This window comes from Aulostomus chinensis, chromosome 2 (genome assembly GCF_037954235.1).
Source record: "Aulostomus chinensis isolate RoL2024-O1b breed Wild chromosome 2, RoL_Achi_v1.0, whole genome shotgun sequence".
In the NCBI taxonomy this organism is placed as follows: domain Eukaryota; kingdom Metazoa; phylum Chordata; class Actinopteri; order Syngnathiformes; family Aulostomidae; genus Aulostomus; species Aulostomus chinensis.
The window spans coordinates 30,069,961-30,093,454 of record NC_141321.1 but is presented as its reverse complement, the minus strand read 5'-3'; the positions used below and the strand labels follow the sequence as shown (position 1 = coordinate 30,093,454).

At 42.2% G+C, this 23,494-nt stretch overlaps 1 protein-coding gene across 2 annotated transcripts in view; it reads right to left on the bottom strand.

Moving 5' to 3' along the window:
• LOC147269703 (transcription initiation factor TFIID subunit 4) overlaps positions 1–23,350 on the bottom strand; it is an 84,245-nt gene extending 60,895 nt beyond the window's left edge. The window contains exons 1-8 of one of the 2 annotated variants that reach the window (XM_086189452.1): positions 21,936–23,350; positions 18,910–19,076; positions 10,812–10,952; positions 9,286–9,438; positions 8,494–8,616; positions 7,271–7,360; positions 6,205–6,414; positions 634–709 (exon numbers count right to left, since the gene is read on the bottom strand). In XM_086189452.1, the coding sequence (XP_086045578.1) occupies positions 634–709; positions 6,205–6,414; positions 7,271–7,360; positions 8,494–8,616; positions 9,286–9,438; positions 10,812–10,952; positions 18,910–19,076; positions 21,936–23,343 (2,368 nt within the window). In that variant the 5' untranslated portion in view covers positions 23,344–23,350. The remainder of the gene's footprint in view (positions 1–633; positions 710–6,204; positions 6,415–7,270; positions 7,361–8,493; positions 8,617–9,285; positions 9,439–10,811; positions 10,953–18,909; positions 19,077–21,935) is intronic. The other variant, XM_086189462.1, reaches the window with a different exon arrangement.
• Between the last annotated feature and the right edge of the window lie 144 nt (positions 23,351–23,494).

The following is a 23,494-nucleotide window of genomic DNA, read 5'->3' as shown; positions in this document are numbered from 1 at the left end:
ACACACACACACACACACTCCCGCACAAGCAAAAATAGGTAAACATGTACACACATTACACACCACCTGAGAGCACACGGCTCTCTTAGGAGAGCGTTTCGCCCGGTTGGCGTTGGGGCGTTGTTTGTGGGCTTCTGTGGGAAGAGTGTTTGTGAATCAGTGTGAGTAAGCAGCAGCACAAATGTTTGAGAAGGCTTTATAACCAGACAGGAAAGAAGAAAAAAAAACACCTGTTCTCTCTAGCTCATGTCTGTTTACACATCTTACAGCCTACTGAGAGAACATTTAGAGTTTCACTAATGGCTATAGTCTGCTTAACCTTTCACTAGCTCTGGATTTCTCCAGAAGTTTGAAAATCAGGCCATTTCATGATAAACGCAGCCTCAAGGACATTTAGAAAAACTGCAGGCTGAAACTAAAACCTACCTTCCAGAAATATTTGAGCTGTAATCTTCTGTTTTTACTGACCCTTAACTTAAGTTCAACACAAATTTGGAACATCTTTTTATGAGAAACATATCAACAACAACAAAAAGTACTGTTAATGCCAGAAATGAAAATTGTGAGACTCCAATGAAAATAATTTGACATAATTAGTGAAAGGTGGCTGGACTGGGCCAGTAGACGTCCTACCTTGTGCTCTTACAGACTGTGTGATCATCACTGGTACTCGGACTTGTCCTCCAACAGCACCTGCTGTCTTGATACCCTAAGGGAAAAGTAAAAAAATCATTATTATGTATATTATTGTTGTATTTAAAAAAAAGTGTGTTTGTGTGTGTGTGTGTGGGGGGGGGGGCTGCGTGATTCAAAAGTACCAAACTGTTCAGGAAACATATAAGTTATTTGTCCTTTTCACTCGTGAGTTTGAAGAAAAGATTCAGAGACATGCCGGCTGAGGGTCTTTTACAGAGAGCACTAATTTTTATTATACCTAATAAATTAATATATCTGCAGCAGTAAAGTATAGATGCAGAAGAAATAGAATTATTAATTCCACTATGGTTATCTTTTTATGTTGCTTGCAGACAAGATATGAGTGAATGTGGAGACTGATTTAATTGCAAGAGGAAGGCGTAGTTCTGTCACTGTATGTGGCCTACATTTGTTTGCATTTCCAGATAAGACAAAGACATTAAGAAATCAAGATCATGGTGGAAAAAAGAGTTTAGATGAAGCAGGAGTGGGGGTGGGGGGGTGGGCGAAGGGGCTGCGCTGGGCTATTAGAGTCACTTCCTTCCTTGGTAGCAGCCACAGGCCGAGCCTTGGGCTCAGTCATCCATTCCTACCAGTTTGCTTCTTGCTGCATATTTTTTAGCCTTGTTTTCCATTCCCTGACACATGCTATATTACTGTTCAAGTACTGAAAAAGGACAGAGGCCATTTTTCCCACAGATGCACTGCAGGGGCCTGTAAGAGTAAAGGCAGGGGAAAAAAATTCATTCAGCACAGACAGAGATAGCAAACACCTCTGGCCAGCCGGAGACAGTTAAAGAGGGAGGGGAAACTCAGGTAGAAAGTTTGGGAATCAGAGAATAACAGCAAGGCACTGCAGACACTGCAAGATTACTGTCAATTATTAATGTCACATGTCAGTGTAGTTATGGTGGACGAATGATAAATGTTTTAAGTGATTGCTAGCACTGTGGTTTTATTCATGGCACTACTTTGCAAAAGGATGTCCCTCACTACAGGTTGTGAGCGGAGGGTCTGCAGGCTAAATCTGGAAGGGGAAACTGAAGAAGCAGTGCTTGCCCCTTCCCTCACAACCACCACTGAGGTGCCCTTGAGCAAGGCCCTTAAGCCCGGACTGTCGGTTGGACAGGGCATCTTCCAAGTGTGAATGTGTGAATATGTAGCTGTGTGATCAGGATACTCCCGCAGCAACATTCCCCTGGAATAAATGGAGTTGGGTAGGAGTCAATCCTGAAGCCCAGAACCAAGGTACCACTGTGGAACCGCTCTCAAAGTCAATGGAATTTTAAAATGTATTTTCAGTTCCTCATTTAAAAGCATGTATAAGACTAAGGTGCTACAAAAATATGTAAATTAGGTATGAAGAAGGGTAATAGTAGAATTACCGGTACTGAAACCTTGTTTGGATCATCATTATAGAGGTTTATTTATTCATGAATCAGGTATGAAGAAAAAATAATCATGAAATTACTGAAACCTTTGGTTGGATTATTGTAATAGAACTCTATTTATTTATCCATTTATTTACTTCCCTAAGATGTTTGAAAGTTTCTTTTGCTCTTAAATCTTATGATGTAGCTGAGTTGCCATGTAGAAGTTGTTTCTTTTTTCTTTTTTGTAATAAGGGTAGGCATAATAAGCATGAGCTTCAGCCTACACCTTTCGATTAGCTTTGTTCCTTGTATATATGTCATAATTTGAAGTGAACATTTCTTTCTGCATTTCATTGAGAAATTGAATGCTAATCAATAAAATCAAATCAAATCAAATCAAAGGCCTGAAATAAGGTAAGTGGTTCACACTAGCTTAATATATTTTAATGCTGTTTTACAAATTAAAACAAGTCAGTCACTACCGCACTCGGGACGCACTTGACGCCTTCATGTCTTTCAAACAGAAATTGCTGTTAAGTGACGAAACTGCAAAGATCATGAAGCTGAAAGCAACAATGCGAGGCTAGTTGTGGCAGCACTGACGTCATGCATCTGTGGCGTAGTTCTGGCGTATCATAATGATTATTGTTAGTGATCAAAAGCCCGATGCAGAAATCCCATTGGTTTTGATCTATGGAACTCCTGAAGATGCTAACTTCCAGGATGGCTGAAAATAAGTGATCGCTGCAGCACTCTATAAACTCTGTGTTAACCTTTTACCTCTGTTATTACTCATTTCTATCTACCTGCATTAATTTTAAAAAAAAATTTAATTAGATCATATTATGATTCTATCATTATTTTAAAAGCTATACATTAAGACCTTGGCTAATATCTCAAGAGTAATAAAGCAGCACGCCGATGTTGAAGTCTATTAAATGACAGCGTATTATTTATTGTGTTGTCGGCTTCCTAAACATCTTGATCGTTCAATATTTGCCAACAAACAGGGTTGAAAGTATTGTCATCTATATATATATATATATATATATATATATATATATATATATATATATATATATATATATGTGTGTGTGTGTGTGTGTGTATATATATATGTGTGTGTGTGTGTGTGTGTGTGTGTGTATATATACACATATATATACATATATATATATATATATATATATATATATATATGTATATATGTATGTATATGTATATATATTTATATTTTGGATTTCAATTTTTTTGTTGCAGTGAAGAATAAGCTGCTTTCCACCTCGGTAGCGTCTTTGGTCTGGTAGCAACACACGTCTTGTACACAGAGTGGACTTTACAATAAATTAAATCAAAATAAATTGAATTGAAGTTCAGCCATTTTGATAAAAGCTGGTGGTGTAATTTTTCCAGGTAAACAAAATCTTTTTTTTTTCCCACAAAGATGTACATAAAGCACACTGTATTTTCCATCTTCATATCTTAAAATACAACTGTATTTCAACTGCAATCATCTATAAATACATTTACATCCATCAGCTGTTATATTTACCTTTTAAAGTAACATTATAAAAAACATTATGAATAAATGCACGCTCATGTGGAAAATGTATACTTACAGACATTTGAACTTTGATGACAACTGCGTCATTTATTTATAAGATTTGTCTGTATTACCCCCAGAAATGTTTCCAATACTACTGTGGTAGAAGTAGATTCCTATCCTTATTCAACTGGCTTCCTGGTTTGAGACTGCTGAGTGCCAGAGGCCATCATTTACTAATGTTTTGTGTGATAGCTTATGTTGGTGTTGTGTATTTGTGTTATTGTGTGTGTGTATGTGTGTGTGTGTGTGTGTGTGTTAAAGAGAGGGAGAAAGAAAGTGAGAGCGAGAGACCAGAGGCATGTTCTGGACATAGACTGCGGCCGCCACATTGCTTTAAAATTGACCCGGGGCTGACCTAGTTACCTCGCTTCACCCTTCGATGGTTAATGGAGGGAGAGGAGGAGGAAGGGAGGGAGGGAGCCATGTAGAGGGAGATACAGTGAGAGAGACAGTTGGAGAAAGATGGAGAGAGAGAGTGAGTGTGATGGGGGACACTCCTCTGTCCTCACCAGACCAGCACGAGTCTGACCTCGCTTGACCCCACCACAATTGCACGTGCTCAATGTGATCACATAATGAGCATGTGCACACTCCGGCACACATGGTGATGTAGCACAGCTGTAGGTTGGATGAGGGTGTAGGTAAAGAGTGTTGCCAGATCTGTTAACTAGACCCTGCAGGTTACGTGGCCTCACTTGAACTGTATCCCCACAAAAGCCTTGACTACAGTGAGTGAGTGATCAGAAGATAAGGATATAAGCCCTGTCTCAAGACTTCAGAGCCCCCATGTGTGGATCTCTCATGTTAATATACATCTATACACAAATATATCCATGAAAAATATTATGACAGCACAAGTTTGTGATGATAGTGATGCAGTCCTGGGAAAAGTGGATCGGTCTGTGTATCAATTCCCCGCCGGTCACCTCAGTGTCCTTGGGCCAGATCGGTGGAGGAGGGATCGGCTGGCGGATGGCTGCGTGTATTGCTCTCCATCACAGTGCCTCTCTGATACTGACGCACCATGGAGGCTTCAACCAGGATAGCAGTCAGGTTTCTCATTTACTTTGTTTTAGGGATTTTTTGGTTTTGTTTTTGTTTTTAAATAAGAAAATTGCACCCCCCCCTCCCCAAAAGTAAATAAAAACAGGTCATCAAATTCTGGCCATTTAAGTGATTGTATTAGTAATTATAAAGTACTAGTATTTATAGAAATATGTTGGAACAAGAGCAAACAAATATCATCCAAGTGCCTCTGAGCCAAGCACATAACCACAGCCAGCAGCCAGTACTGACTATCCAGGTGGCATGTGTGTGTTCTCATGAGTGCAGTTTTTTTGTGTTGACTCTGGCGCCCCCTCTGGACAATAACAGCAGCGTTTGCCAGAGTGAAGAAGGTATATCTCACGAATACAACATGCTGTAAAAATCTTGATCTGCCTGGATCAGGTTGGCTGGAGCACATTGTACTAGACGAGTGAGGAAGATGGATGCCATGGATTTCATTTGCAGGATGCAAGGATGATACAGGAAAGTTGATGCGTAGGGGATGCTCGAATGGATAGTAACTGATGCTGTGGACATGTTGTGCCTCTGTTTGTTCCCTTCAATGTCCCCTTGGAGTCCTAGCTCCACATGTGTGAGCAGCGTTTACAGGGAACAGCTGGGCCGGCTGTTTTAAACATGTTTGCAAACTCTCCAACAGCCACACGACAGAAGATCATGTGATTCACAGAGCAGAACGATGATTAGAGAGAAAAAAACAGTGGCCTGACGACTGATCCGCTGTGATCAGATCTGATTTATATGTTTGAACAGTTCAAACAGCAGCCTGCTGGCAGACATCCACATTAGACAGCTCCTGTGATGACTGACATGCTGCTGGGTTTAGATGATATTCGCTAGACTGTGTATTCAGTCACTAATAAATATGGTTGGGGGTTTTCCCAGTACATCAGCGTGGACACAAACTCTTCTTGTAAACCTCCTGATGATGAAATCTATGTTACACGGGCACCCAGAACACCAGGAGACCTGCGTGTACTGGGAGACGTGGAAAGTATAACACTAATAATGACACTTTCCAGTCTGATAATTCAACTTCTAATGAAACAGCAGGTCTGCATCCATCACGACGCACCGTGAATGTAGGAATATTATGGGTAAATACTGGCGACTTACTGCAACAGTATCTTCACCTGTCCTCCCAAACCTCGGTTACACTTTCTGTGAACATGACTAGAGTAAAAGATGTATGCAATAGCTAATAAATGAAAGAGTAATCCTGATGTTTCAGGTACATTTATGAAAAACTGCAGTTGTGCTGGACTGTACATTTTTTACTCTATTTTGCAGCAAATATCTAGTTTTTTCTTAAACAGATATTTTTAATGGAGCTTAAGTGTTCTTGAGTCCACAGTTGATACGTCTTCTTTGGGTTTTCTCACTGTAACTCAGTCTAGGAAAAAATGTAACTGTAATCACTCATTGTAATGCAGAGAGGTCCCCCCCCATGGACTCCATACATACCATGGCAGCTGCATGTCCGAGTGTTCCAGCGGGAAGTGAACTGGCACCCGTGGTGGTGCTGACACTGTTAGGGTGGCGTATGTGGACAGCTGGCCCAGCTACAATGGCAGGAGGGGTGCCACCGGGTGCTGGTTTGACTCCCTGCTGTGGGGGCTGGGTCAGGGACTGCTGACTATTCAGCAACGACAGCCGCAAGGCGGGGAGGCTCTTCTGTTGATGGGCAGATGAAGGCCAGAGTTTGTAGTCATATAGCAAAACAGATGTAGATGATAAAATACTATATAGAGCAGCAAAAACAAATTAGTCACCAGCTAATTTAGCAAAGTGTGACAAAATATGACAACAAACTGTAAAAAAATACCTTCTGAAACATGTGACACTTTATTGGTAACATAGTCACCTCAGCTTACTTCTTCATTGAACATTTTGGATATCAGGATAGTTCTGATGGCCCATACATGAAACACTCGTAGCCATTAGCTGTTTCTGATAAGCCACTGTCACAGGAGACGGGAAGTACTGATGTTGCTCCATACAGACTATTTCAGGCAAATTTTTGACGCAAGCGACTTAACATTGCATGACAACATGTGTTTGTAGCCGGATTGCGGCCGGGTGTCTTGATGTGACGCTCATCACGGTTGGCTGGAGAAACCTGCTGGCTACTGGCAGGGACGGCTGCCGGGGCCACTGTCACACACAGTCAGAAATCAGGCCAGAGGGGGGCATGTGTGTGTGTGTGTGTGTGTGTGTGTGTGTGTGTGTGTGTGTGTGTGTGTGTGTGTCATTCTACTGTCAGGCTTCTCCAACACTAGCCCTGGTACAAGGCAAAGTATTACTTAAGGGGGTCAGTTCAGGAAAATACTTGAGAGGGACAGCTTAAGGAACATGGAGAGGGCTGATTTTAATAGGTGCAGGTTAGGGAGCAGTTCAGGAAACCATTTTAGGGGTCAATTCATAAAGAAGCTGAGGGGCCCTGTCAGTGAACAATGTAGAGCCCCTGATGAGAAGACAAGTGTGATTAGCAAGGAAGATGTTTCACAAAGGTTAATAAGCAGGAGCCCACCTTAAGAAAGGGCACCAGGTAAGGCTGAGGAGAGGATTTGAGCTCAGTCTGCAGCCGGCTGGTGAACTCTTCTGGTTCAATCTTGGCATCCTGTTGAGAATAATGAAAAAGGAACACAATTCACATGGGAGACCAGACATTCAGGGACATAAACCATGGTGACTTGAACACAGCAAGGTGTATTCATCAGAGCTTCATCCCTTAAACCTCAAGGTGAAGGTGAAGATAAAGATATCTGTGGAAGATGAAGATTCTTAATAGAGGAGGAGGAGATTTGGAAAGAGTTTCATGCTGCCATCTACAGGTTTGAAATACTCAATACAACAACCAAAGGTAGCCTGTTTCCAGAGTCCGTCCTTCCACCCACACCAAATTTGATAAGATATTATAAGAAAGAAAATGATAAATGTTAGGGGGGAGCAAGAAATCAGCTGGGTTTGCATCAGTGTGTTATCGTTTGTGTGCACTTGCAGCATAATGAATCTAATAATCCACTTCACAATAAACTGAAACAAAGATATTTTTGCTTTAAAATGAGGAACAACGTCACTCATTAGCCACAACCCTGCACTGAATAGCACCGTATATATCACCTGAAGTACAGCTGAAGCGACTCACCTGAATCGAGTTTCATAACAACTTTGCGCTCTTTAAGCACCACTGAGAAATCATATCAACTGTCCTGTTATTATGAAATTAGAAATCTCCATTCAGTGACAAGAAGCCAACCTGTCTGTGTAAAAGGTGTAATTATGTCACATTTGTTTTTATTCTAAAGCAGAGGATTAGGGGTTTGGCACTGCGAGTCGTCCTCCTTGCTCTCGCGGGTCAGGATGATCAACTACAGTGAGACTCATGCTCACAACTGAGGCTGACTGATCTGATCAACGACTCTACATGTGGAGATGTGGCAATCATTCAATTCTTGCATGTTAACTGGAGCCTGGTTTAAATGAAACAGGTAAAACCCCCTATGTGCCTGTAACAACACCTAGCATAGTCAAATCAGATTAACTTTTATATACATGTGGTATGTTTAAGTGTAAGAAAGTAAAGTAATTGAAAACATAGAGAAAAATATACTAAGTATTGAGCTGATTCTTAAATACAAAAAAGCTGAACATTTTGTTTGAAAATGGACTGAACTGGCGCGAGTGACAGGGTTCAAAAACGTCACCATTGGCACCAGCTTCCCTGATGTAACTGTGCTTGTTGAAGCTCACCAGCAGATCCTGAACCAGGGCCTTCACATTCTTGGAAGTCTCAGGAGACGGAGAATTATGGGATGCCAGCTTGATAAGTGTGGCCAGGAAATTCTTACACTTCTTCACATTCTCTTGCATTTCCTGTTATAAGAAAAGATAACAATAATTTACCTTCATTGCAAAATAAAAGACTGGCGGCACCAGATATTAACTGCTCAAAGGCTATATTTTTAAAACTCAAAATAAATTCTGATAAAATACTGAACGTAGATTTTATTTGACAGTTAGCCTAGAGTGTGTATAAATGACCAGAACTGGACATTAAGGACAGGTAATGAAGTGGCCTCATACTGCATTCGTGCTGCATATCCTGAACTCCCCGTGACCCTGATCAGATGATGACAGGGTTCAGTCACACATCAGTCTGAAGTGTACACTTAGCATGTTGCACTGTCATATCTGCTTCTACTGCCAGAGGCAACAAGCTTTAGCCACCATGGGGGCTCTCTGGGCTGGATATTTGGGGAAATCTGTGTTCTATATTTACATGGGCCTGTATGCACACGTGTCCCTGCATGTGTGCACACATGAATGCATGGTTCGCCTTTGCCTTTATGTGTGCGTCTATATGTCCTTGGGTTGGTAAGCCTTGTGTGAATGTATGAATGCAAACGTGTGTGGGCATGTGTGAGACTCTTTGTCTGTGGCCAGCTGTGTGAGGGTGTGGGTCTGGGGCTGTGCTTGTGTCACAGCCAGGCTGCTGGCGGCTGTGACAGTGCCTGCACCGGCAGGGCGGCAGAGAGAACAGACCTGGGACACGACAGGAGCTCCGGGGGCCGCGGCGATGCCGGTCGCTTGAGACTGCACAGGCTGGGAGGCAGGCTGGGCCGGAACCTGGGGGGCCATAACCACGGGGGTCTGTTGCGGAGCCGTCACAGCCACGGCTGGTGCCACAGGGCCCTTCTGGAAGAGCAAGGAAGAGACAGAGAGATAAACAGGACGTGACGCCTCGCTTGCAGCAAGGCCACAGAGAACAGGAGGCAGGCGCCACAGCGCTCCTGTCACATCTGGTGTCCTGACTTCTTGGACATTGCTTAACAGACAAGGAGGAGGAAGGGGGGGGGGTGACAAGCTGGAGGCTGAGAAAGACATCAAGCTTTTCTTAATTGTTATCTACCTGACAAGGAAAACCTCATCAAGACTGTAAAAAGTCATTCCTAAAATGAGTTACCTTGTGACTGCGCCAACACTCCCAGCTTGGCTTCTGAGTTTCATGCAATGAAATGTGAAGGGATGAATGACAAAATATCTCACATCTGAAAAACGCATTCTGCGCAACAGATAAGCCATAAGCAGTCTCTCACTCGAAAGCCCTCATCACCTCTTTTAAACCTCGCAGGGCCTGTTCACACGTGGCAATAAAATACATCTTATGTGTTAAAATCACAAGAGGACAGTTCTAAATTCAGGAGTGAAAGTATCCAAAATGCATAGAGGACACATTGAAGTCTGATCACTTATCCTACAAATGCAAACAGTACGCAGTATAATTGATTGTGTTAAACTTGCATAATGCAGCAATCTCTACACACTAAACCTTAAGGGAAGAGGAGCCATAAAGCCACAGCAATCATCCTCTCCAAGAACAAATGTCCTCAGGGGTTCACATATGCTGTTGCTGCCAAGATAACAACACATAGTTTCATACATGAGCAGGAAACTTTGATCTGCAATGCACCTCACCTGAATCTAGATTCCATCGCACACAGCACCTGGATGGTTCAAATCAGAGCCTCAGCTCCATAGAGAGGGAGTTCTCAAATTTTACCTCCACCCCGACCACTGTCTGACAGCGGTAATACTGAAGTTTTCGTCAGTGGGAATCAGTTACTATTTACATTGCAATCAATAAGATGCATAATCATGTTTGGAAACAAAAGATTCTATTGAAGTGTTTATTATTTTATTCATAGAAGTTAAATGATTAGTGAGCGTCTCAGCGGCGTTTGGTTTTCCAGTTTTTCCAGCATCCAGCTGTGGTACTTCTGTGCCATTTTCAAAAGTAATATCCTGTCTTTAAAAAAAACTGACAGAATGTGTATATGCAATATAGATAGTTCCAATTGTTAGCGTTTGTGTATTTGTGTGTGTGATATTTTTACTGCTCACAGAGTGAATTTCCTGAAATGTAAGGATATTTGGAGAACTGATGTGAATTTGAAAGTTTCAGCTGGTGTTTGTATGAAGCTGCTATGCTAAGAACTGTTTCTGCCTTCTCAGGGATGGAAGGGAGGAGGAGGGGGAAATATGAGGCAAAAGACTAATAAGAATCTCACTGGGCGGAGTGCAGGACAGGAAGAAGAGGAGGAAGAAGAGGAAGAGGAGGTCTGGAGGGCAGGGCTGGAAGGAGTGGGAGACGGTACCATCTTGGCTGGGGTCAAAGGACACTGTCTGGTGGTCTGAGAGGTCACGGGAGACTGTAGGAAAAAGAGAGAGCAACACACAGAAAGAAAGGAGGAGAAGAAGAGACAGAGAGCATAAAGATATCAGAGGAGACGTGTGCAGAGGGTGAAACATGAGCGATAAAAGAATACAAGGCACCTCAAGAGATTTGAAGGAAGAAAAACAGCAAAGGTCAGACTGTTTCACTTTTAGAGGTGGAAAAAGAGCAACAAGGAAGTGAATGAGAGGAAGCCAAAAGATAGGGACAAGGTGAGAGAAAGCAACGGAGGAAGAAAAGAGCAGTAGCATGCCTCGCAGACGGACGAGGAAGAGGTCAGACGACGGGGGAAGCTGTGTGTCCACACGCTAACATTACCAATGATATTTACCTATACACAATCAAACCTGATTTCATTTTCTCTCCGTGTTCCTTACCGTGCTGGAAATCCTTAAAAACTGCAAAATTTCAATACTTCACTTCTGAGGTATTTCATTTGAAAAAAAAACCCATTGCAAATCTCATAAACTTTAATAATCATATTTGTCAACTGCTCCATTTACAGGTTTTTTTTCCCCCAGTGTGGAACACTAATTTTCCTGTGCGAGCTTATCTAACTGGCATTTGTTTTAATGAAACTGTGAACCGCTGTAATAACCGCTGTGACTAATGAAGCTAATAAAGATATTTGCATAAGAGGCCACATGAAAGACCCAATGTGACTGTGTGTGTGTTTATTCATGATTAGAGAAACCTGACTTCTATTTCTCAGTATGAAGAGTGGAGGGTGTGTGTGTATGTGTGTATGTGTGTGTGTGTGTGGGGGGGGGGGTCATTGACAGAATCAACTTTGTACATTGTAGTTCAAAAGTAAAACACTGAAGATGTTGATGTCTGATTTACTGTGTTTTCAGGGTAGCCTCCTTTCACTGTTGAAGGATCATGCCACCTTTCTGGGAAATACCATTATTGTCCATCTTCCCCAGAGCCAGACAAGAAGGTAGATACCATTCGTTCTTCTGTGTGTGCATTTGAGACCCACAGGGACCAGCTGGCCGCTCGTTAGCTTAGCATTCAATACACTTTCCTCAGAACCAGTCTTTGCCTGCATTCATTCAACTAAGAGTTTATATAACGTCCACTATTAAATAATTCAAAATGCTAAGATGTTGTGATTTAATTCTTGTACTCAGACACAACATTAATCTAAACTACTCCAGCGTAAACATCCAAAACAACCAATACTGTCGCAGGAACTGGCATTTTTAGTTCTCATAGCCCATCAGTGACCAGCTCTGTTCTCAGTGTTTGTAACCATGTTGTGTCTGAGCATCCTGCTGCCCAACAGAGAAGAGGCCAACTGCTAAAATTCAATTAAACAACACATTTACACAAGGTTGCTGCAGGAGTGGGCTGACAAGTACTGATGAATGAAGGAGATGCAGCTAAATGCAATAATTAACAGGAAGTGAAATGGCAAAAAGAGAGAAGAGAAGTCCATTTCAGGATAAAACATCTTCCAACAAAATCAGAGTGGAAAAAGGGTTCATAAAGGAAAAATCTACAAGTAAAACTGACTGTAAAGCAAAACTAGACCTGGTTGGGTTAGCTTGAGGCCACTGTTAGTTTGTGCACAAAAACGAAGTCTAGTTGCATTTGGAGCTTCTTATTATCCATGAAGCAGCTGAAAATTTAGAATAAATCAGAGGTGCAGAGTTTACAGACTGTGTATTCTAGCATTTCTGTATTCTGATCAAGACTGTGTATGCTGGAGCATGGCGAGGTAGAAATACACTGATGCCCTTAAGATCAATTAAAGCCTGTGCAGGCAACAGAATGAACTACAAAAACAGTTGAGGTGGATGCTGAAATTCTACATGACTCAAATTTGCGTATTAACTTTCATGCCAACTGCCAAAAAAACACACTGGTGCCCAGTGGCCAGTCCCACAAACACACACAAGCAGACCAACAAACCACACACACTTCTTGGCTGCTATACTGTCTATGGGCCAAAAACAACCCAGGAGGGCCTGTGCTCCGACCTCTGGCTCTCAGCCCTCCATTCACAAACAGACTAAAGGATTCATATGCACACACTTCACAATAACCGACACACACACACACACACACACACACACACACACATATATATACACACTCAAGCACACAATTCGCTGCGCTTGTCTTGCACACAAGTGGAAACACAGAAACAGGCAGACAAGGACAGTGGGGTGGAAGATCGGAGCATAAAGGAGAAGAAGTAGATGCGAAAAAGGAGGAGGGAGTTTCCTCACCACTAAAAGTTTTACAGGATCCAAAAGAATATTGTACTGAGGTGCGAGGGGAAGTGGGTGTATGAGGGATGAGGGGTAGAGGGGATGTGGTGATGGGGTGGGGGGGTTGATAAGAGCCACGGGGTGCATCTCACCGCTAGCTATGCCTCTCTCTTGCTATTTCTCTGCTTCTCACAGACAGACACACGCAAACACACTCAAGAAGCAAAGCCTTGTTAGCTTTTTAAAATAATCAGGCAGTTGGATGATGAATGATTTAACAGGTATGGAAGGAAGGAAGCTCAGGATGCCTTCCGTTTCTCCCCTCAGGGTCATGGGAAGAGTGACAGGCCGACAGAGAGGTTGAGCTCTGGGAATAAACACCATTCCCTTTCATTTCCCTGCTACTGCTTTTCCTGTCGAGATGGCAATGCCGCGGCCCACTAATTTGTCATGAGTGTGACTGCAAGAGGTGATGACAATCTGTGTGGTTTCTTTTTTTTTTGGAGGGGGGGGGGGGGTTCATTTCAGGATGGGTGCAGGTTGGCTGGCTCTAGGTGCACAGGCAGGAGGACGGGCAGTGTTGAGGAAGTGATGGGGACTTTGTCTGTGAGGCCAGTGGTGTGTTATGAAGTCCGGGGGGATGACTCTTCTTCATTCATCTGCCATGGACCCATCATCACAAGGAGAAAATACTACATGAGAGTTTGAAATGTGTTACATTCACCTTGACACTTAAATCTGTCGCATAGCAATGCAATATACTGCCCTGAATTGTAATTCTCTGCACTATACAGCAGCGTTATACTGCTGCACGCTATATATAATGCATATCTTTACACATGTTTGGTGCCGCAGGCTGTATTTCCAGTACATTTATTATCAAACTCATCTTCTATCTTGCCTTTTCACATTTATTCTGATTCTAATACTCAGATTAATAGTAAAGAGCTGAGAGTGAGCACATTCATGTGTTGACTACATGTCAGAAGAACAAGAAACATTATAATTATTCAATAAAAGCAGATGTCAAGCTGCAGAAGGAAGTGCCGCCTCACTCTAAAAGGCAATGAAATGCTGCCCTCTTCTGTCAGTCTCTAGTACCTACAATGATAGGCGTAATGAACAGGTGCCACCTAACTTTAGAGAGCCTCCTTCCTCTGGCCTTGGAAATATCGGATCGTCTTTTAAGATAACATTTAGTTCATAACAGGCTTGAGTTACTATCAGTCTCCAACACAGCCAGCTATAAACTGACTATAGTCTACGGTTGTTAGAAGCTTCTTTTCCTGACAGAGAGATAAATGAAAGCTCAACAGTTAATAAGTAAGTCCTTCAACAGGAAATTCACCTGCCAAATTATGCTGACACACTACTTGCTTATGTCATCTTTCATCAAGTTCTTTTTTTCCAAAGTTCCAACTTCCTAATTTAGAACAATTGCTGTTTTTTTGTTCTCAATTAAGAGTACACAGAAACTCTTGAGCTCCATGACATTTAAATTGCTCACATGTTCTCTTTGACATCTCACGGATGAAGTGATTGGTTGAAAACTTAAAACGGTAAATTAAAAAAAAAAACAAAAAAAACAAAGCAGCAGCCTGATTCAAATACAAACTACAACTCCAGACTTCATCAGATGTACTCACTGATTTTATCGCTCCAACAGAGAAGAGCAACGCGTTTCATCCCAAACCACTGATGGCATTTTTGTCACTGTGCAGTTTGGACGGTTTGAATTTTAGCTCTAGAGTTTCAGTTTTGTTCTTAGTTTGTATTCTCCTCTATATGAAGTTTCAGTTTTTTAAGTTTGGTTTTCTCCTTGTGTTGTGATCAAACCCTTTATCAACCGGTTTTATTTTTGAAATGTATTTGTTTTACTTCCTGTCTTTGTCTGTTTCCCACCTTAGTATTTTGAGTGGTTCACCTGTGTCTTGTTAGTCTTCATCAGCCTCAGCCTGCTTCCTACTGGTCTTGTCCTCCCCAGGCCTCACCTTCCCCCACCTGTTCCTTGGCTGCGATTGGTTCTGTTTGTATGTCAGTTCTATTTCTCCTGCCGGTCTTTGACGCTTTGTTGTCTGCTTTGTCTCCCTGTGAACATATTTAGCCGTCTGTTTTCTTCCTGGCTGTTATCGCCTGCCCCTTCACCTTCCCAGGTCATTTTACAACAGAATACGAGTCCAAGTTGAATTTCAGGACAGTAACAGTGAGTTGGGGTATGTGGCGGGTTTGATTTTATACATTTTAATTTCTGTGACGACATAAGTTCATTCCTAATTACCCATTTTGTGTTTTGTATTTTACTACAAATGCTTCATTTGTTTGAACTCAACACATCTGATATCTCTCAGCTGTGAATACCTCCCTGACTGATCAATTTGTAACTTGGAGAACATTTTCTTTAATTAACCCAGTAGTCCAGATACAACTTATGAGCACTTTAACATTAAAAAAAAAGAAGGAAAAAAAAAAAGCATTCAACATTCAAACAGTCTTGGCAGGTACTTAAATACAAGAACTGAACTGCTTCTACGACTGAGCAGGAACAAACTCTAGACCTATAATTAACACGAGGAGATGGCTGGAACAACCCTTCTGATTGTGTCGAGCGACACTTAGGAATGAGACAAAAGAGGCTAAGCGGCTCTGTTCAGCTCTGCACACCTGGCAGGTTTATTAGCGCTCTGCTGTCACCGGCACGCCAGCGTTCTCGCTGCCGCCCGTCTTGATTCTCAGAGAAACCACTGAGGGAAATTCTAGGAAGGTGTGGTTCCCCCATCACACAGTCAAGTTTTTCAATGAATGATGTATCCACAGGTGATGATAAGCAAATTCCAATTAATGATTCAGTGGCTTGTTAAACTTTAACGAGAGGACCCCATGGAGTCATTAAGGAGCCTTGAGATATTAATTCTCCTACTAATCTCAGTTTAATCTATACATAAAATCATCAAGAATATTAATTTGTTCTAATTACACTTATACAAGAAAACCCATTAATCAGATTCCAATTAGGATCTGGACGGAAGCTGCTCGCATAATGAGCTGCTACCCACCTAGCATCAACCGCAGCAAAGCACCGATAGTCATCAGTGAAATATCAGCAGTTGTGGCTTTGACGTTCATGAAATTATCACAAGATACGAGTGTGCATTCCTGATTAAACCGATATCCAGTCTATACGAGGATACAACAACGGCCCTTTCTGTGACAAAAGTTTCATATGACACAACTATTACAGAATGTCTTCTGCCCATAATAGAACATTTAACCCTTCTGTTTATGGAAACAGTTTCACCGTACATTTATATTTATATATAACGGCCTCGATGGAAGTCTTCTTTTTAATGCGTTGGCTCAGTGAGGGAAAAACTGGTCTGATTTAAAGAAGGACGATGATTTCCGTCTAACTCCTGTCAAGTTTGGTTAGCGTTAATAAAGTCGGGGCGCGCTTGAATATTTCCGAGCATATTTCATGACTGAGTTGAAATGGACTTAACATGTTTTGCGCTTTATTAGACACTGGGGTTTGCTTGCCATGAATACTGGAGAGTTTGAAGAGTCATAAAAATAAACTTTGTCAGGATATTTTGATTTATGATCAAAACTTTTTCACAGATGTGAGTTAAACAGAACGGTCATTAAGTTATACACTTGCTGAAAACCTTGCTTGGTTTTTACGGTGGCCTTCTAATTTCTTGAGAGGAAACAATGCAGTAAATGATTTATGAGCTTTTCCAAAAGCTTTGGAAATAAAGAAAAATGTTACATTTCACTGGTCTTAACTTGTCAGATGTCCCTCCATTGCACTGTTCCTGCACAGGAGAGATGTCTGGCTCAACCCGAAGTCATTCTACCGTAGTGTAAAAACACCCTGATAAGTTTGTACTTGAAGTATTGTGCTTTATGTTGTATTTAGGAAACAAATTATTTATCCAAACTTGCAGTTTTCAGCGTGAAGGCTGAAAACAGAAGGGCTGGAGAATGCAGAGGGAAACGCTCCCCCAGTGACGACCTGCAAGGACCTGCTGCAACGTCGCTCCGATGAACGAGTGACCCAGACTACGTTCTCACTTTGACAACATCTACACGTGTACAAATCACAGGAACTTGTTTTGAATGCAGATCATATCTACATCCGTAAATATCAGCAATAACATATGTTCATATTTGGCCATCGTTATCGGCCAACATTTTCATCCCTAAATCTTATAGTTCTTCGTAAGTCTTCATCCAAGGTCTTTGATTTTCTTGGAACTAAACAAGATGAGATTATTTTTTAATCCTTCCAAAAGCACTTGCTGCTGGACTCAGACTCTGGATTTACAGTTTGCCAAATGTTCAGTTTTAGTCAAAGCCAGTGTACAGATTTTCATTTGGAATCTTCCATTATTAATTGTTCATTCCAGCGAAGGAGTGTAAATCTGTGAATTAAAGCTATTCATCCTCACTTTTACAACTATTTTGCAACAGATCTACTCTGGGTTTGAGGCCACTTAAATGGTGCTGACTTTACCAAGACTAACGTTTGTCATTTTGTGTGAGAAGACGTGGAGAACGTCACAACACCGGCCAGCCTTCCCATTCAAACAAAGGACCTTCTTATTGTCAGGTGACGATACTAACATTCGAGCCACTGTGCCACCGTCTCGCAGTCAAAGTATGTCGGACTCAAGCAGAAACTGAGATTCCTGGATACTGACTCATTAAAAGAGGCTCGCGTCTGGGTTTAACAGTGGATGAAGAAGGTAAAACAGCATGGAAAACGCTGTTAGACGTCCCTTGAGCCATTCCACAGGATCTGACTCTTTTTTTGGGGGGGGGGGGGGGGGGATTAATCCTACAAATGTAAAACGTCAATCATTTCTGATCCACTGACCAAATTTAGGATAGAAACTCCAGAAAGTTCAACTGAGTGAGCCAAATGAGCTTTTGTCACTGAATTGTGATTTGCAGGAATACACTTTACTGTTTACAGTGCCTCCTATAGATTCAATTTATTTGCAGAATGACAATTTTAATAAAATTGTTGAATTTATTTGATCTTATTCGATCTTTCATTTTATTCGAGCCCATTTCCAAACTGCATTTATCAACTTTTGCCAGTAGTTTTCAAAATGGACTGATGTGACATTGTTAACGTTCTTCTCACAGTAAAGATGTCAATAATGGCTACGCTCCCCTCAGGCTCTTGAGTGTTATCATGGAACATCCCCAATATGTGTTCAGTACTGCCCCAGATAATGAGCTTCACAATTTAAGTATTGTTAGATCACCTTTAACAACAGTTAATATGTATTAGCAGCCCATTTTATCAGTTTGACTTTACCAGTTTCAATAATTTGCAAAAAGAAACAACTCTTCTGCTTTAATCCACGAGAAAATTGGGGAACTTTCATGAAAAAAAACCTGTTGTGACACAGTAAAGAGACATAAAAGTGCATTATTCGTTCTCACATTAGAAAAAGAATCAGAAATAAAAACCACTGTGTACCGTAAAGGATAAAAGCAGTATTTCACTTTCTTTCTTTAAGGGAACATTCTTCAAAAGATACCGTTTTTGTCTGGTACCTCCATTTTTGAGTGTGGCAGCACAAAACAGTTATACTACAATCACTCCATGCTCATATCATGTACTTGTAGAGCTTAGTACTCAGAGTGCTGCAGAGTACAGAGTACTACTATAGCTACAACCATGGTCGTGCAGCAAGGCCTTACCTGTGGAGTTGTTACTCTAAAGGATGCTCCTGTGGTGGGGGTGGCGGGTCGTGGAGACATGTTGTTCTGGGCCTGGGCCTGAGCTTGAGCCTGAGCCTGAGCCTGAGCCAAAGCCTGCTGAGGAACCATCACCAGCTGACCCAACTCTGTACGTACCAACACCATCCCTGAGGAACCACAGGAACATTTATTGGTGCAGTGTAACATCGGTGCAGGGTGGCAAATGGCAAGTAGACACATTTGGGAAAAGAGTCTCAATTTATGAAAGTGTGCTCCAAAATTTAAGCTGCTGTTGCAAAAAAAATTGAAAAGTAACTGACCACAGCTGAATGAAAGGAGCGGCCAGCTAGATGAGCCGCATTACAAAACCAAGAAGTCCAACTTTAAGACTAAGAGGAAGAATGGAAACAAAAGGTAACAGATTAAATGAAGTCTTCGGATTATCCTGAGCTGGATTATTTACTGGGAAAGTGGCAAAATCTCCAAACACTCTGTGTTGAGAGGAAAGCAAAAAGTCATTTTGGAGTATGAAAACGTATGGTTATCACACTGTGTAAAGTTGTTTATCTGCAGTATTACATTCAAGAGTATTTATGATGTGTATATTTAAAAAATGTTACATCAAGCAAGAACAGGCCATATCCGCTAACCAAAACTGATTTGTTTAGTTTCTGACAATCATGAAAATCTCCTACTGTTCAACCACTGCGCATCTTCCATGTAGTGACACAGGACCAACGATGCTCTTCTCAGCTGGTTGTTATTCACGGCTGCTCAACCAAGATAAAATTTTACTCTGAGATAAACTGTCCAAAAAAAAAAAAAAAAAAGAATCAGATTTTCTAGGACTTACTCTGACCCAGCAGACAAGAACGCTGTTAGTTTTCTCAGAACTAAACTCCAGGACTAATGTGGAGTTTGTGACCGAATAATTATACCTAGAACGTAACTAAAATGTGGCCATTTGGTTCTCAGATGCAGTGCGATGTAGGCAGGCCTGCATATGCAGCAGGCTGGGCTCCTGCAGTGGTCTCCCATCCCATTCAGTCTTCTCAGAAAAGTTCTGGATTAGTTACTGGTGATTGAGAACTCTACTGCTCGAGGGTTGATTGTAAAAATCATTATTTGATAGCTTTACACCACAAGATCAATGTGCCTGGGAGCCATTTAAACTCAAAATGCACTGTTTTACAATGTTATTGGACATTTTTATTCTATTTCTTACCCCTGCCAAGGATTAGGTGAAAACTAATGCACAAATTTTCCACTAACTTGGTGGAGGACTGGAGTGGGGCCCAAGGAAACTATTACATTCCGGGGCAGAATGTTTCACATGGATGCAGGTCGGTGTTGTTGATGCATCTCGTTGCCTCCTATCTGTTGTGTTGTCTCTACCAAGGGGGTCATGTTTTTAGGGGTGTTCATCTGTCAGATTACACAAAACTATGAGGACACTTTTCACCAACCCTGGCAGAGGAGAGCAGAATGGGCAGAGGAGGAACCCATTAAATTCTGGGGCAGTTATATCACCTCTTGGCGGCAATAGGAAATTTCACATTGGGATTTTTTTTTTACACTTTAATATACTCCTCCCATTGGACCGACCACACCAATTTTGGTCACAAACGCCTGAGTCACAGTGAAGACTGTGATTTTTCATTACAGTGTTGAGACGGCCAATATAGATATTCTGCCATAAAACAGGAAATCTTAGTGACGGTACTCCGTGTGTTCTATATTTTCCAGACTTAAAAGGTTTGATGGAAGTTTCGAACTGATGACGCCACCATCTGAATTCATCACAGTCATAGCACCACCTTCTGGCTACAGGAAGTGAGCCTGACATTTATACCGTTTCACTTGACATCCGTCAAAATCACATGGGGTAAGTGGGTGTCCTCTACTGCCACCTAGAGGACAAAGGAAGTGATATTTGCATCATGGTAGGTACATTTGTACACACTACCTCCTACAGCTTGATGACATGTAGATAATTCTTCCCAGTATTTTTTTTCTTTTTTTAATCTGGAAAAGAAAAGTAAAAAAAAATCTCATGTTTGTAGAATGTCTGCAGGTGCACCGGTTATTCTGGTGACAAAATGCGGCGTGTGGATGATCAATTTTCTCCATCATTTCATCAGAAAAAGCACTGTCTCTTCTTGACCAAGACAACTTTTTTCACTGATCTTTTACTGGGACAGCGTGACCACATAACTGAGTGAGCTTCCCCTGCAAGGACAGATGTTAAAAAGTACGAATGTTTAATATCACCTAAATTACACTTGACATTTTCAGTGCAGAGTTTACATCTGTTAAGTCGAGTTCATAATCTAGTCATTGTCACAAAATTGTTTGTGATAAGTATTTAAGTGCTCTCCTGCCTACTGCCATGCTACAGCCCTGACAGTATCGCTCCTATCAGTACATCAGTTCACACAGTTTAAGGAGTAAAATTCAAGTATTCTTATAGTAGCAAAACCAAAAACTCCACATTCATGACAACTTTACCTGTAAAGTTACTAAAATGGCACTGTGAGAAATAAATCCTTTATACACACTGGAATCAATGTATGTATTGTCTGATTGTGTCTTTTACCAGCTGTTCATATTAGTTTTGACATAATGGTTTCAACATTAAAATATTCTAGCTCATTTTGACCCCAAGACATTAAAATATTAAAACATTTTAGTCTTTTTTGGGAGAGACCACCATATTATGTTATGATGAAATAATTTATCATTAAGTGTACTCATATTCAAGCTAATTCCTGACCTTGCAAACATTACAAATTAAGCATTATCCAAAATTTCAGTGCTTTGTAAGAACCCAGATAAAGGCTTATATTTCAACAGACGCATTTTAGCGCGCAGGATAATTTCCCCAACACATCCAAACAATTTGAGAGAACAAAAATAGAAGAACACAACTGCACCATGCTGTCAGTGAAACCTGAGCCCCAGGTTAAGTTATCATACCACAGGTGTGCAGCACCACCTTCCTGCTGTTGCATTCATCCAAACCTTACCCGGTGGGATGGTAAACCCAGGGGGCAGCTGAATGGTCGTCTGCTGTTGAGGTGGTCTAACAATTAGTTGGGGTGCTACGATCCTTTGAGGAGCCGTAAGTCCAGGACGGGGTTGAGACTGTGCAGAGGCAGCCACACCTGGTGTCGGAGAGGCAGCTGCGGGCCTGACCATGCTGATAGAAGTGGTCACTGACGTGGTTTGACCTGATCCACATACAGAAGTGGTTGTTGTCACCCCAGTAACACTAGCAGCAGCAGCAGGAGCAGCTGTGGTGGAGCTCAGAGGCTGGGTTATTGTTGTGGTGGTTGTAGCTGCTGCTGTGGTCGTTGTAGGTGGTGTGACAACAGAGGATGCAGAGGAGACAGTGTTTATTAAAGAGTTGACACCTCCAGACTGGCTGGACATTACAATTTTGGACTGACAGTCGTCTGTTTTGGAAGCCCCAGTGTCTGTGAGCAGTTTGCTGTGGTTCCCCTGCGGAGGTGATGAAGAGGTGATGGGTTCTATGCGAGCACCCTGCTGGACCAAGGCCGAAACACTGGTCCCGTTTCCGTTCTGGGCTATGCTCGCTACGATGTGATTCGGGAGTCTGTGCAAAGCGATAGTAGGAGTCCCCCGGTCCAGAGCAATAGCCGACTGACCTGCGGGGAGGTTGGCGTTTGATAAGGTGAAAGTGGATGTGTTGATAAAGGTTGTCACCGGTCGCGAACAGTTTGGTGTAGCAGCACTGGCATCCACGGGGCTAACGTTTTCGCTCACCGCTGTGTTGCTGTTCCTCCTCGTCGCTACAGCTGCACCGTTCAAACTCTTTACCCGAGCTGAAGCGCTCCTCCGCGCCGCGGTTAAGCGTTTCCTCGATGGGTTCGCCTCCGCAGACACGCCTGAGCCCAACGTAACCTTAGACACCCTGCTGACTGTGGTGGTGGTGGTGCTGATGCTGGCTGTTGGAGATGACAAAGTTGACACACCAGATGCAGTCAGTGTTGTGATGGATGTTCCATGTGATTGCGAACCGCTGCTGGTGGCGCTCACACAGGACTCCGAGGTGGTGGTGGTGGTGGTGGTGGTGAGCTCAACCGGAGAAGGGGTACAGCCCAGAGTAGGCGATGTGACAGTTTTATCCGGGCTAACGTCTGTAGAGTTTATATCCTGGCGCATCTCAGGTTTATTACGCCGTCCTTGTTGTTGTTGTTCTAGTGTTGTGGAGCCCACTGGAGCTGGTAGCGTTTTTCCTAAGTGATGGTTAGCGGGGGGCACTGAGCCAGCACCTCCGTTTTCGTCTGTTTTACCTGCTGTGTTGCTTTGACCAGCAAGCTGTGACTCCAACGAGCCCACTAGGTCGCTCACAGCTTTTTCATCCACCTCTGAAAAGAGCATATCTTCCAGGGGGTCGGAGGCGCCCGCCATCTCTGATCACAGAATACCGTCTTGTATTTCCCACAGTGCGCATGCGTGTTACTAGGCATTGTGGGAATGAATCTTACGTCATTAGATCGAAGGGGGGGCACCCTGCTTGACATTTTTCATTTAAAATCATATATTTAATCTATCCAGCCGC